This window comes from Gymnoscopelus microlampas, assembly GCF_963454915.1.
Source record: "Gymnoscopelus microlampas genome assembly, chromosome: 5".
In the NCBI taxonomy this organism is placed as follows: Eukaryota; Metazoa; Chordata; class Actinopteri; order Myctophiformes; family Myctophidae; genus Gymnoscopelus; species Gymnoscopelus microlampas.
The window spans coordinates 11,103,307-11,118,688 of NC_139942.1; the positions used below are offsets into that span (position 1 = coordinate 11,103,307).

Here is a 15,382-nt window from a genome sequence, read left to right on the forward strand (position 1 = left end):
TACTTGTACTTCTACATTGCAGTATTGATACTTTTACTTAAGTAAAACATTTGAGTACTTTTTCCACCACTGCCTAGAGCTGGAACGTCAATGCTTTGTCAAGTACTGTAGCAGCTACAGTACAAAGCATTGACGTTCCAGCTCTAATAGGTGACAAGCAGCCATAGCCAAGCAGCTACAGTGTAGCTGCTTGTCACTATGGTCCTTATGGTCACCAGATCTCCAAGGAGACGCAGTGTCACTATGGTCCCTACGGTAACCATGGAGACGGTTACCAAATGGTAGCGACACTGTCCAGGACAGCAGCTGTTTCATCGTCACCTGAACTTAAATATAGACACTGTCGCTTAACCACTTAAACCCCAGCATCCGTATTCTGGGGGAAACGTTCTCAGAAAATAGCAGATAAGCTTGTAGATCGGCTGTGTTCAGCGAAGATGAGGAGGTAGAGCGGCCGCGGTTCCGTGGTAGAGCGGTTCCCGGTTCGATCCCCAGATCCACCTGGCTGCATGTCGAAGTGTCCTTGAGCAAGACACTGTGAACCCCCGACTGCTCCCGATGAGCAGGTTGGTGCCTGGCATGGTTTCGTCCGCCGTGAATGTGAAATCCTGTTCATAATATGAATAGGTGAAAGGCACTAAAATGCAGTCCATGTACCAGTTATGTATACAGTATATTGTATAGATAAATAGATACCGGTATAGATAGATATAAAGCTTCCTGTAATGTTGTTGTTGTTGTTGTTGTCCCCATGTTGTCTCGATTTACAATGAACCCATTAGACCCCGCGTGTATTTACAGCACCTCAACGTGTGTTTACTGCTGCTGTACGGTGTGTGAGCCAAGCACACGTATACAGTACAGAACTAGCATCCATACGTATACTATGTACTGTATCGGTATGCGTGTATGTCATCAAGTCAGCTGGGAGTCGTATAGCTTAAATGTCAAAGAGCTGGGCTTGTGATCTTGTGACTTGCGTGTGCCCTCTCCGCTCACTTACTGTAGATCACGGGAATGCTGGTCAAGACTTCCCTAAAACACCCTGGACACCGCTCCACACGTCCGAGACTCTTCTCCCTTCCCTAAAACACCCTGGACAACGCTCCACACGTCCTAGACTCTTCTCCCTTCCCTAAAACACCCTGGACAACGCTCCACACGTCCTAGACTCTTCTCCCTTCCCTAAAACATCCTGGACAACGCTCCACATGTCCTAGACTCTTCTCCCTTCCCTAAAACACCCTGGACAACGCTCCACACGTCCTAGACTCTTCTCCCTTCCCTAAAACATCCTGGACAACACTCCACACGTTCTAGACTCTTCTCCCTTCTCTAAAACACCCTGGACAACGCTCCACACGTTCTAGACTCTTCTCCCTCTTCTCCTCCCCCTCTTCAGACTCCACCTCACCCCCAAGCACTCACCTCTTCAGCCTCCACCTCACCCCCTTGCACTCCTCTGTCTATGCAGATATGTCAGTTGCTTGTTCTCATGTTTTTGTTACTTTGATAGATTCTTCCTTGACTACAAATGTCCAAAATGTTATTTAGACAGTATGTTTTTAGCTAAGTTCCTTGTTGACCTTTGTTTTGCGTCTCTCTCTAGCTGGGAGCTCATGGATTGGGGTGTGTTTGTTTTGCGTCTCTCTCTAGCTGGGAGCTCATGGATTAGGGTGTGTTTGTTTTGTGTCTCTCTCTAGCTGGGAGCTCATGGATTGGGGTGTGTTTGTTTTGTGTCTCTCTCTAGCTGGGAGCTCATGGATTCGGGTCAGGACAGCAGGTCCAGCCTTGGACCAGAGATCAGCGAATCGTTCAGATTGTTCCTACAGGAAACGTCCTCCTTCAAACAGCAGAACCCTGGCAAGGTCAATATCTACAACTTTCTATTCTATTCTATTCTATTCTAAACGGATGTAATGAGATGTTTTCTTCTTCCTGGTTGTAGTTTTGCTTGCTGGTCTGCAGTGTGTGCACCTTCTTCGCCGTCTTAGGACGCTACATTCCTGGAGTCGTTATCTCCTACACTTTAGGTACGTACTCATGTTTATGATGTAGACATATGTTACCCTACAAGTTTGACTTCCGGTGTTCTTAAACTTCTGGTTAGAAACATTTTCACCCAGACGTCTCAAATGCATGACCAAAATGTGAGCCGTGTGGTCTGAGTCCTGCCCACTACGCTAGTTGCGGAGAGCTCCACAAATAGCACACAAGCCCCGCCTCCCCCTCACGTCAAAACAGTTGTCAATGTTTACAACTTGATGAGGAGAGGACATGTGGAAACATCCTTATGGAGAGAGAGAGAGAGAGAGAGAGAGAGAGAGAGAGAGAGAGAGAGAGAGAGAGGGAGGGAGAGGGAGGGAGGAAAAAACACCACGAGAGTGAATAGGCTCTATGCACAGCAGCCATATTGGAAAGAAATCGGGCCTCTTCTTACTTCCCTCACAGGTGATACCAATGATACTAATGAAGGCTCTGCTCCATTTTGGTCAAACAGAGTCAGGGTGCTGATATTGTGCATGTTGGCTCACTAGAAATACTAGTGGGTCTCAAAGTGTGGTCCAGGGACCCTCATGGTTCCTTGAGAGGGTGTAACTCTGAGAGTTATGGGGGTCCTTGAAATTAAAACGTTTGAGAACCACTGTGCTACACTAAATGGAACAGAGCCTTCATTAGTGTCATTGGTGACACCTGTGAAGGAAGCAAGGAAGGGGCCCAATTTCTGTCCAATATGGCTGCTGTGCATGGAGCCTAGTGACGACGAGTGATCAGGTAACGTGTGTCCTCTCCTCTCCAAGTTTGATGTCAGCAAATAACAGTTACGCAGAATCAGATGCGCATCTCTCTGTCTGTGTTGGTCTAAACACAGACAGACCCCCACAAGAGGGGGCAAGGCTAACGGGTTCATGAGCTCCGGGCGCTGCCTTATGCAGAATGCATATCGTCTGTCGGGTGGTACAGTATGTCGGGTGATATGTCCAAAACCGTGCTTTCTTTTTGCAAAAACGCACCTTGTAGGGCATTAATTTATGAAAAAAATACAAAGAATTAGAATATGGAGACATGCAACGATTATGCTCTGTTTATGCAGTTCTGGGAGTCTTCCTGTGGCCCCTCATCTCCTCCCCTGAGTTCCTCATGTGGCTGAAGCCAGTTCTGCAGAAGCTGGACTTCGGCGTTGGGGACTTCCTTCACAGGATCAAAGAGGATCACGGTAAACCTACAGTATATATAGTGGTATATAGGCCTGTCACAATTCATACATAATCGTATAATCGCAATTATTTGAGATAAACGCGATTATTTGAGATAAACGCGATTATTTTTGGATAATCGTCATAATCGTCACAATTTTAAAAAGCAGAAATAGCAGATCTACAGGCTTACAACGCCTCACGAAGTGACGCGTTGTACGCTTGTAGATCTGCTATTTCTGCTATTGCTATTTCTGCAATTGTTAGTGTGACAACTAATCGTCAACTTAAATGTGTAATCGTGACAGCCCTATATAGTAGCTTATCATAAAACACAGAATGTATATTCTCACATACAGTTAGAGACAAATGACAATCCTATGTTTTGTGTGTTTTGTTGCCGTTGCTCCTGCAGAGAAGCGACTCCTCCAGTCTCAGGGTGAGAAGGAGAACATAGAAGAGGACCTCTCCTCCATGTTCCCTAAGGTAAGACGGAGCTCCAAGGTCGAACCACTTGAACCCTAGCGTTTCTATTCTGTGACGAACATTCGGCAAAAAATTGCAACTCTGCAAGCTCACAATGCACCATTGTCAGCTTGTAGTTCGGCTGTTTCCAGTGAAGAGGTTTGGTGTAGAGGGAAATACCATAGGATCTCGTATGGAGCCCCTGGGGGCACCCCGGTCAACTAAGTATATAGGGTTTAAATGGTTAAAGTTCTCATTCACCATGATTGATACATTTGGACTCTTGGTCCAAATGTAACTTATTTTTTGAATTGGTGAAACTAGCAATAGAATACAATGTTCTCATTTTAGCCATCTGAAATGTTTTTGTTTTAGTCTAGTTTTACTTGACTAAATAGCATAAGATTTTAGTCAACTAAATATGCATTTGATTTAGTCGACAAAAATGTATTTTGGCAGGCCTTGATGGTGTATAATGTCTGATTTATACTTAGCTGTGTGCCGAAAATAGCCAATCTATAAACTCAGAACGCTTGTAGATCAGCTATTTTCGTAGCGTGACACCCACAGGCCCACCAAACATAAGATGGCTTAGTTCGACTGAATCTCTTGTCCACCAGTCCTTCTCTAACATTTTTGTCTAGTTTTTATTTGTTGACATAAAATTGTCAATGTATTCATTTATTTTTTATTTCGTTTTTATAAAAAAATATGATTCAGTGAAAAAAGGTAGTCGACGACCATTATTCTACGAATTTAACACCTGAACGTGAGATAAAACTGCCAAGTATACCTTCTGTAATAAGGTCCATTATGATTATAAGGTGAATCCAGGAGAAAGTTTCTTTTTGTTTTTTTGGCTTTTCTTGTTTGGCCTTTTATTGATAGAATACAGTAGGCTGACAGGAAATGGGGAAAAAGAGATGGGTGGGGAGAGAGAGAGGCGGGGAGTGACACGCAAAAAAGGTCGCCGGGATCGGGATTCGAACCCGCGACACGCTGTCAGGGTGCATTAGCAGCCTAGGTGCCCGGACTGCTACGCCAGCCGTCCGGGCCCAGGAGAATGTTCTAATCACATCCCGACCGATATATATATATATATATTATATATATATATATATATATATATATATATATATATATTATATATATATATATATATATATATATATATGTATATATATATATATGTATATATATGTATATGTATGTATATGTATATGTATGTATATGTATATGTATATATATGTATATGTATATATATATATATATATATATATATATATATATATATATATATATATATATATATATATATATATATATATATCGACTACCTTTTTTCACTGAATCATATTTTTTTATAAAAACGAAATAAAAAATAAATGAATATATATATACATATATATATATATATATGTATATATATATATATATATATATATATATATATATATATATATGTATATATATATATATATATATATGTATATATATGTATAATGCCTTACTGGTTTTCCTGTTAAGACACTGAAGCTTAACGATCTAATCCGGACTCTTGGTTTGTACTGATTATGCCGTCACTCAATGTCAGGAAGTGACCCGGAGCTGTTAGTCAAACAGAGCAATGTTGTTTACACAGCGTGCGTTGGCATGGGGTCTGGCTCAGGGTCCACACACACACACACACACACACACACACACACACACACACACACACACACACACACACACAGATGTAATATCATGTGGATTGGATTTCGGGTTCTTTTAATTGGATCTGCCATGATGCCAACAGCTGCATAATTGGATTTAAGCGCGAGTTGAGACGAGGACGCACATTCACCTCGACACGGCCGTGTGTCCTCTTCACAACACAGTTAACTTGAGACACACAATGAGTCCGGTTCACGACGGACAATCGTCATTGCAAGAGAAGAAAAAACAACAACTAACTTACACCACATACAGTATAATGAATATTATATTACATTAATGTTTTGTTTCTGTCCCACTAGCTGGCCTCCTTAGTGTGTAATGAGATATGTGTATTATATTAATAGGAATGTGTGCGTGTGTGTGTGTGTGTGTGTGTGTGTGTGTGTGTGTGTGTGTGTGTGTGTGTGTGTGTGTGTGTGTGTGTGTGTGTGTGTGTGTGTGTGTGTGTGTGTGTGTGTGTGACTATTAGCTGGACTCCACGGTGTGTAAGGAGATGTGTGTGTCGGACACAGACGTGTCGGACGTGACGTGGACGGACAACGGAACGTTCAACCTGTCGGAGGGACACACCCCGCAGACGGAGAACTCAGAGGGTAGGCGGAGACACAGAGACATCGTCTCTGTCCGAAACTGTTACTTTTACAGGATTCAAATTCAAAAGCAGCAGATCGGCAAGCTCAAAACGCGTCGCTTCGCGCCGCGTTTTGAGCTTGCGGATCTGCTACTTTCGATGTTTTTGTGTGACGCTGTAGTATGACGAATTAGGGCATTAGAGGGATAGTTCATCCTCAAAATGACTTTTGAAAGAGTCCCCTTTGTGTCTCCTTTACTGGAACACACTGCTCGTCATCAAATTATTTTAGGAATTTGACAAAAACTAAAAAATATCCATGAATTCAAGTGTTCATGGGGTGAATAATCGATAGAAAATATGTTTTTTTTTGGGTTGATAAGAGGTTTCTGCCCGACAGCGACGATATATTATACACGTAGATACCTCATCGCTGCTGTTTATTAGAGGGATGTCATTTTGGCAGGTTCAATTCTAATGTGAGGCAACTTGGCAAGAGAAGGCACGTTTATTTGTATTGCACATTTCAACAACAACAACAACAACAACAACAACAAGGCAATTCAGTGTGCTTTACACAAAACATTAAGCAAAGAAAACACTTATAATTATAAAAGGACATTTGAATTCGGTAAAAGGAGGGGGAAACACAAGTTAAACACCTATTTCCTTCATGTTAATCTCCGTCCCAATACATGATTGTATTTATATTGTTTACTCACCCCATGATGTGATGAATACAGGGAGTTTTTTTGTTTGTATCACATTCCTTTACAGTGAATGAAGAAATCAAAAAACAAATCTAAAATCTGTTTCTAAACTCCAAGACAAGGGAGCAGCAAAAATATTTTTTTTTTAGCTGTGTTTTTAAAGAACTTTAGAGTTAGAGTTGCAGCAGAGCTGCAATTTTCTGTGAGTTTGTTCCAGATATGCATAAAAACTGATGCTTCTCCATGTTTAGTTATGATTCTGGGGACAGAAAGCAGAACTTTCCCAGATCACCCGAGAGGTCTGGATGGATCAGAAATATATTTTGTCCCCAAACCCAAACACTTTTTTTTGTTGTTGAACTGGAGTGATATGTTCCACTTTCTGTATAGGCTCTATTCACAGCAGCCATAGTGTGAAGACATTCACAGGTGTTGCCAATGATACTAATGAAGGCTCTGTTCCATACTTCCATTCTGGTCAAACAGAGTCAGGGTGCTGATGTTGTTGCATGTTGGCTCACTGGAAACACTCTGCTAAACCAGTGGGTCTAAAGTTGGGGTCCAGGGACCCTCATGGGCTTCCAAATGGCCCCTTGCGGGTGTGTAACTCTGAGAGTGTACAAATGGAACCAAATGGACTCTTACGGGTCCATTTGGTTCCATTTGTACACTCAGAGTTATGGGGGTCGTGGAAACCACTGTGCTACACTAAATGGAACAGAGCCTTCATTAGTATCATTAGTAACACCTGTGAAGGAAGTGATAATATGGCTGCTGTGCATAGAGCCTATCAGTAAGGACACGAGCAGCAACGTTCTGAATCAGCTGCAGTCGTCTGATAGATGTTTTAGGGAGACCTGTAAAGACACTGCTACAGTAGTCAAAGTCTACTGAAGATGAATGCATGGACATGTATTTCTATATCCTGCTGAGACATAAGTCATGTACCGTATGTCTATTGAAGCAAAAGGTCTCTCCACAATTAAAATTGTGAACCTCTAGTTAGATGTGGGAACTTTGTACATAAACCTTCCATCAGATCTCAGGTTAAAAACACTTAGTGGGCCTTGGAGTCAATAAAGAACACAAGTAAGAAGGCAGTTCGTGCAACACAGCCATGTAAAGAAAATGATGCTCCATTCTGCGATTTTGCAAGGAAGAACAATCAACCGTTCTCATACAACATACAGTGATGTGTCTATATAGTACTGTATATAGCCTATAATTATTCTCTCCCCAACCTCACAGACCTGGACAAAGAAGAGGCGTTTACCGGCGGCCTCCCAGAATTCCCTTCCCTCGACAACGGCCTTAGCAACGGCGACGACAGCGACCTCAGCATCGGCCTCCCGACCCCTCCCCCCCTTCCATCATCAAATCAAGCCCCTCTCCCTCCTCCTCCCGAGACGGCGGAGGCGGCCCTGGAACTCGTCCAGCAGATGGCGTCAGACGCCATCGCGGCCGCCGTCACCTCCGCCATCCAGGAAAGGATAGAGGCCGCCGTGGTCGCCGCGGTAACGTCCGCGGACGACCTCCCCCCCGAGAGGAGGTCACGGTCGAGGCCACGCCCCCAGGAGGTGCAGGTGACGTCGCTGACGCCCTTTGACCTGGCGGAGGAGTCTGACAGCGAGGTGGAGGACTTTGAGCTGCTCGACCAATCGGAGCTGGAGCAGCTGGAGGAGGAGCTTCTGGGAGGAGGCGGGGCAGCGGCGGAGCATAAGAAGAAGAAGGCGGAGAAAGATGTTGACCCCGCCTCCTCCGGCAAGCCTCCGTCTTCACCCTCCGCTGGATTCTTCTCCAAACTGCTGGGACGTCACTGATTGGCTGTTTTAAAAGTGCCGGGACGTCGCTCATTGGATGTTATAAAAGTGCTAGGACATCAGGGATTGGTTTGCGATAAAGAGTGCTGGGACGGACGACACCGATTGGCTGTGATAAGAGTGCTGGAACGTCTCTGATTGGCTGTGATAAGAGTGCTGGAACGTCTCTGATTGGCTGTGATAAGAGTGCCGGATGGTCTGTGATTGGCTTAGATGGATTCTGATTGGCTTAGATATTACTGTTAGGATGTCTTTGATTGGTGGGGTGAAAAACGTGTTTCCCTTCTATATTATTATTGTGATTGTTTTCCAGTACAGTAAACACACACGTGCGCGTGTCATGTGACGCCTGATCAAACTAGGACAACGATCGGACGAAAACGTCTGATGATGTCACTGAGCCACACCCATGGCTGTGTGTCCCTGTAGCTTAGAGCGCTGGCTCTCAACCTCTGGTCCGCGGCCTTCCAGGGGGTTCAAATGGAACCCTTACGGGTCTGTGTTCCAGAGAGTGTACAAATGGAACCAAATGTACCCGTGAGGGTCCATTTGGTTCCATTTGTACAGTGTAGATTGTGGGTCTATTTTGGTTTCATTTTTACCCTCTCAAAGTTACGTATCCCGTAATGGTCCATTTGTGACCCCTTTTGGGCCCAGGACCAGAGGTTGAGAAACAGTGGCTTAGAGGGAACTGTGTTTACTAGATGTTCAGGCCGCCTGAACTGAAAATCCGGTTTCAAGCGGCCTCGGCATGTCACGTCACGTCCCAAGACAAACACCATGTCCCAAAACGGGACAATTCACCCCCCATTAACATTGAAACGCGAAAGCCGCATATTTAAGCCAAATGTAATATAGGATGGGTATTGATTATGGGTAGCGGAACATTCACCTGTTTTGCAGAAATTAGTTTCCTGTAACCTAACAGTTTGCTGACTGCCAGAAAGTGTAACTTTCATGGACGGACGCTGATTCAGTCAGCTCAACTACACTACCCAGAATTCCACTGCCTTATTTTGACTAGGACGTCTAACCAAACTGCACCTGTACTAGCAAATGCACCATTCTGTGTGTCTGGTCTGTAGTGTATAGCCAGATAACACTCATGTTTGACAATGGATGACACAGTACAAATCACATTTTGTATTATTTTCCTTTTTTATTTTATATTTTCTTTTTTCTTTCCATGAAGCCATAATTATATAGCTGAGCGACTTGGCATTTATTATTATCATTATAACATGCAGCAGGTCTCGCATTACTATCATTATTATTATCACGCATGTAAATATCCATTTGAGACATAAATCCGTTCAGTGACATTTTACTTAGTGTATTTATTGCATAATACTGCACAGCAAAATACTGCGAGTTGAGGCCAGTGGTGGACAAAGTACTCAATTACCCAGTAAGTCAAAGTATAGACACACTGGAGTACTTGTGTTTAAAAAATACTACAAAATTAGAAATGACAAGGTCCATTTTCTTTTTAAAATAACGTTCAAAATGTGTGAACATTTTGTCAAAAAAATTCAACCTTTCTCTCTTAAAAAATAAATAAACAAGTAACACAAATATCCATTCTACAGTGTCACGATGCGACATGTTGTGAGCTTGTAGATAGTCTATTTTCACTATTTGTCGTACGACAAAGAATATAGGGCTTAAGAAAATGCCCCCCACCCTTTGTTTTTGTTATAAATTTGAACCTTGATTGTTGCTTTTGCGAAGACACTTCAGCCTAACATGTCTTTCGACCTTCCTAATCCTCATTATTAACACAAGTTAAAAATGATTGTTGCTGTATGCTGATTATTATCATTATGTAATATGTATCTATCAACACACGTAGAAATGTAATTCATAAATCATGAGCAAGAACCTTATAAGAGGAAACTGAATGTTTTATTTTCAGCTCCGGTGGTGAAGTGAGCTTTGACGATCTCATCCACGGTGATGTCATGGGATTTTCTCCGTATCAAAGGTTTTCATTTGAACATTTTGACAAATTCCAAAGATGTGTTGAACTATACACACAAGCTCACACACATGTGAGCTCGGAGATCGGCTATTTTCGAAGGTATTTGGTGTAGGGGGAAAAGGGAGAGGGCCTGTGGGGGGACCCCAGTCAACAAAGTATAGGAATTAAAGGAGCACTTCACACATTTTCAAACTTATCTTCATAATAAATGGTCCTCACTAATGCTCATTATAATCACTTTGTGTCTCAGAGGAGGGCTCTGGACAGTTCAGAAACGCAAGAACAATGGTTTCCTTTTCAGCATGCTAACTTTCCAGGAAGAGAAAAGGCTGTCGTTTTTTTTGCTTGGAATCTCAGTCGATGATGTCACTGGTAGGCAGATTTCTGCCCACCAAGGAGTAGAGAGAAATGGTGTCATCTTATACTGAGCATTAGTGAGGACCAATTATATGAAGATGAGCTTCAAAATGGGTGACGTGCTCCTTTAAGAGGTTAACCAATTCACAGCCAAAGACAATCTTTAGTTATTCATGATTATTATCATTAATTATTCATCTCTTGATGTCATGGTGATGGCATGGTGATTGCCTTACATCGGTGGTTCTCAAAGTTGTGGGCAGGGGAGCCCCAGGGGTCCTTGAAGGGGTTCCAGGAGGTCACTAGCTAAATGATTGATAGTTATGAACCACGACAGACAACCGCAATAGGTCTGTAACTCTGAGAGTGTACAAATGGAACCAAATGGACCCTCACGGGTCCACTTAGGAGACCATTTGTGTGCCATTTGTGTACCATTTTGCCTCTAGTGGCTACAATTGGGATGGCGTATTTAGAGAAAGCCACAGTCTTTGGTTGTGAGCCGCGTCGCTCGACACTTGTCGTTCCGAGCGTGAATTGGCCTTTATGCAAACCAAACAGAAATTAACAAAAGTTAGAGAAGCGCTGCCTTGCAGTGACGAGTCACAAAGCGACCTGAGCGGTTTTAAAAATGTTTGTGTGTCTGAACCCACATGTGCATAATTACATGTATTTAACTGAACCGAAGAATGTCAATACAATAAACTCACTCTAAATGCACCATTCGTGTGTGTGTGTGTGTGTGTGTGTGTGTGTGTGTGTGTGTGTGTGTGTGTGTGTGTGTGTGTGTGTGTGTGTGTGTTGTATTATTGCCAGACCCAAGAGGTCGGCCTACAGGAGGCTTTGTCGGTCTGTTCCTCTTTTCCTCTGGTCTGTCCCTCTTTTCCTCTGGTCTGTCCCTCTTTTCCTCTGCATGCACACACGTCATACGAAGTCCGGCCATTCAGATTTCAACCACTAGGGGTCTGGCAGTGCTCCGAGGAGCACTTTTTCTAGTTAGAATTTGAGAAATAGACATTTTGAGGACTATTTTCCTGGTCCTCACAAGACAAATGTTTTTTTTTTTTTTTAAGTAAGGCCAAAAATTAGGAAAATATTCAGTTTGGGGTTAAACATTTAGAGGTTAGTTCTTAGGGCTTATCAGGAGAGATAACTCATACAGGATAAACAAGTGACATTGCTGATAAAAGTGATTATAAAAGAAGAAAATTGGAACTGGTACACAATCAAATTGAAGCTGGAAAATGATCTTTGTGGGGTGGGTTTCTCTCTCCTGATTGGATACAATTGGTATCCTGGCCTGATAATTTATTGTCTGTATACTAAAGAGCTGGAGAGACAGGGAGAACTGTGAGGGTAATGTCACACAATATAAAGCTTTAAAGCTGCACTATGTAACTTTCCTCTTTTACCCCGGATTCGTGCAAAAGTGCTGACATGTTTTACCATTGAGCTAATAGAGCCTGTCTGCTTGCTCAGGGGATACATTTAATCTTGGCCATCAGGTCAAAGTTTTTGTCAGATCCTGTGTCTAGGTGAGACATGACCTTTGACACAATCTGCCACTAACAAAAAAAAGAAAACAGTTTACACCACCTTTCATTTCTAAATAGCCTTTTTCCATCTGTTCACTGTATTAAAGTATATAATTAAATAGAGTAATTGTATAGGCCTACAACCACTCTGAAATTGTGGATGTGCACTTGTTCTGCCTAGTTTTTTTGTTTTTATTAATGACCTAGTATACCCACTGGGTGGCAGTGTAAGACTGATATAATGTCTGAAAACTGTGAAGGAAGGGAAGAAAGTGCATCAACTTGAAATCAAATAACAGATTCAATAATTATAATGCACACACTGTAGTCAGCTATAAACAGTGGAACATGCATTACTGCAGAAAATATAATATTCAGAAGGATCACCATTTTCATGCAACAAGTAAAGTCACTAAAAACAGCAGGCAATCTGTCATATTGTGGCTGTGATGTGCTTCTGAAAGATGGACCACAGACTGTGAGACTGATGCTGCTATCTCTGAATATCTGGACAAGCCGTGTCCAGATATTCAGAGATAGCAGCATCACAAACGTGGAAAGTTCATAAGAAACACCATTTCTGGGTCCATGAAATTTGTTCGAATATTCGTTTTACAATTTCCCCAAATACCAGGGTTAGATTACGTGCTTAAAATAACCTACAGGTTGTTTGTTTGTTTCCTTTTCTATTTTCTATTCCACACTCCAGTCACTGGTAGTGGTAACCTCCAAAAGAAGTTCAACGGTCACCATGTCCAACAATGCAGCAACAACAACAACAACAATTAGAATACAAATAAGTCTGATAATGATGTACCGTGCATGTTCACATCATGTATACTTTACATTACTTAAGACCATTTTTCAAATATTATATTATTATGTGTGCATAATACTGTACCTAATCTGCATTACTCCTAAACATACTGACCACCATGTCCATGTCCTACAACATCCAAAACATTTCAATGGTTTTGTTGCAATAGTGCATTCATTTTCTTGTGATCAAGACAGCATTTGAGAATCCCTAATTCTCAAATCCCAAGTCTAAATTGTTACCACTACTGTACCACCAATACTACTAATAACCTACTACTACTACTACTACTACTACTAAAACTACTACTAATACTAGCTGTAAAAGCAGCAAAAAAACATATCACCCCCCAGACATGTTTGGCCCTTGGCACAGCCACTTACATTGTAGGTTCACATTTAAATAGTAAATGTCAGTAGACTGAGCCTTTGTTGGCCATGGTTTGTTTTCATTGTCAATCCAAAGGAAGATTAAAGGTATTACAGTTAAAATGTATTAAAGGTGATTGAAGTGATTTTATTTGGTTAAAATAAATGTTAAATAGTATATTTTGATAGTACTCATTGCTATAGAGCAGGGGGTTTCAACTGATTGTGAACCAGGGACCACCACCCTGACTAAGAATCAACCAGGGGACCACTGTTGTGTTGGCTGGGGATATGGGCTAAGATTAGTGCTTTTGGTAACACTTGCTATATATCCCACGTCTATAATGCATTAGAATCAGCTTATAACACTGTATGATTATATTTATATGAAATTAAAATATGCATAACCCTTTATAAGACCATGGACAACCAATTGTCCATGGACACATGTTCTTAAATAATGACTTGTTTTTTGAGAATTCTGCTATTAAACTCATATTAACTGATATACTGATTTGTAACTTATGTATGAGTGAGCAGACACACCCTATTACATGGGCACATTTTCTAATAATGATAACTAAGGCAATCCGGTACACTTCCCCTTCTCCTCCCTTTTCTGTGGAAGTTCTTTCCCACTTCCCAGTAACTGCTGTCAACATCGACGCGTAGGTATGCCAGCATGAAAATACTGTCACAGAGATACCTAGTTATAAAAGGTAAAAAATACATTTAGCTTTTACTGTAAGCTCAGGGAATTCTGCCTGACAACTCAGTTCCAGAATTTCACAAGGGACTGTTCTTCACTTTCCTACATTACTGAATGCATGGTCAGGGACCACATGCAATACCTCCACGGACCACCAGTGATCCACGGACCACCTGTTGAAAACCCCTGTAGTGTTTGTTCAGTAAAATTAATAGCAAATGTGTCTCCATGTCTCTCCAGCTCTTTATCAAACAGAAAATGAATTTTCAGGTTGGGATACCAATTTGATCCAATCATGATATAACTCAGTCAGGATACAGATTAAACACATGGGATGACACACATAAATGAGCAGACAAAATTGGAACTAAAACACTATAAAAATGATAAATGATAGATCTCTCCTGATTGGCTGAAAGTTTGTCACCTACCTGAAAATGTATTTTCTGTCTATTAAAGAGCTGGAAAGACAGGGAGACTATATAATCAGATCTACAAGATCTACAATGCGTCACTTCGCGATGCATTGTGAGCTTGTAGATCTGCTATTTTCAAAATATGTTTATACATTAGAAAACTTGAAATGGGACATTCTGCATAATGACTACTTTTACTTTTGGTACTTAAAGTACATTTTGTACACTTTTGTACTTTTACTCAAGTACAAATTGAATTCCGGACTTTTACTTGTAACGGTATTTCTACATTGCAGTATTGATATTTTTACTTAAGTAAAACAATTACAATTTTGATCCACCACTGGTTGTTTTTTGTCTTGTCATTATGCATATTTATAATCTCAAGTTCCACATCCAGTCCAGTAGGTGGCGGTAATGCAGCTCCAAACGAGCGTTGCCATGTCCGTTTATCATAAGCGACTTTGGGCTTGTTTCTCTGTAAAGTTGCTTGTAAATATTGGTAGTTGCGGGTTGCGTTTTTTTGGGCTTGTTTCTAAAATGTAGTTGCTTATTTGGGCTTGTTAACTAATGTTGTTTAAACCAGTGGTTCTCAAACATTTTCAAGTCAAGGACCCAAAAGGAATATGTATTTTACTGCGGACCCCATCTGAAAATAAAATGCCAGGGACCCCCATACAAGATTTGTGTTGTTAAAATGTTTAAAGAATATTCCAT

The 15,382-nt window shown here is 41.6% G+C and overlaps 1 protein-coding gene across 1 annotated transcript in view; it reads left to right on the forward strand.

Moving 5' to 3' along the window:
* retreg1 (reticulophagy regulator 1) overlaps positions 1–11,483 on the forward strand; it is a 17,338-nt gene extending 5,855 nt beyond the window's left edge. Inside the window, exons 2-7 of the mRNA XM_084057804.1 lie at positions 1,751–1,868; positions 1,949–2,033; positions 3,095–3,217; positions 3,613–3,683; positions 5,851–5,974; positions 7,911–11,483. Coding sequence (XP_083913930.1) covers positions 1,751–1,868; positions 1,949–2,033; positions 3,095–3,217; positions 3,613–3,683; positions 5,851–5,974; positions 7,911–8,482 — 1,093 coding nt within the window. The 3' untranslated portion in view covers positions 8,483–11,483. The remainder of the gene's footprint in view (positions 1–1,750; positions 1,869–1,948; positions 2,034–3,094; positions 3,218–3,612; positions 3,684–5,850; positions 5,975–7,910) is intronic.
* The last annotated feature ends 3,899 nt before the right edge of the window (positions 11,484–15,382 follow it).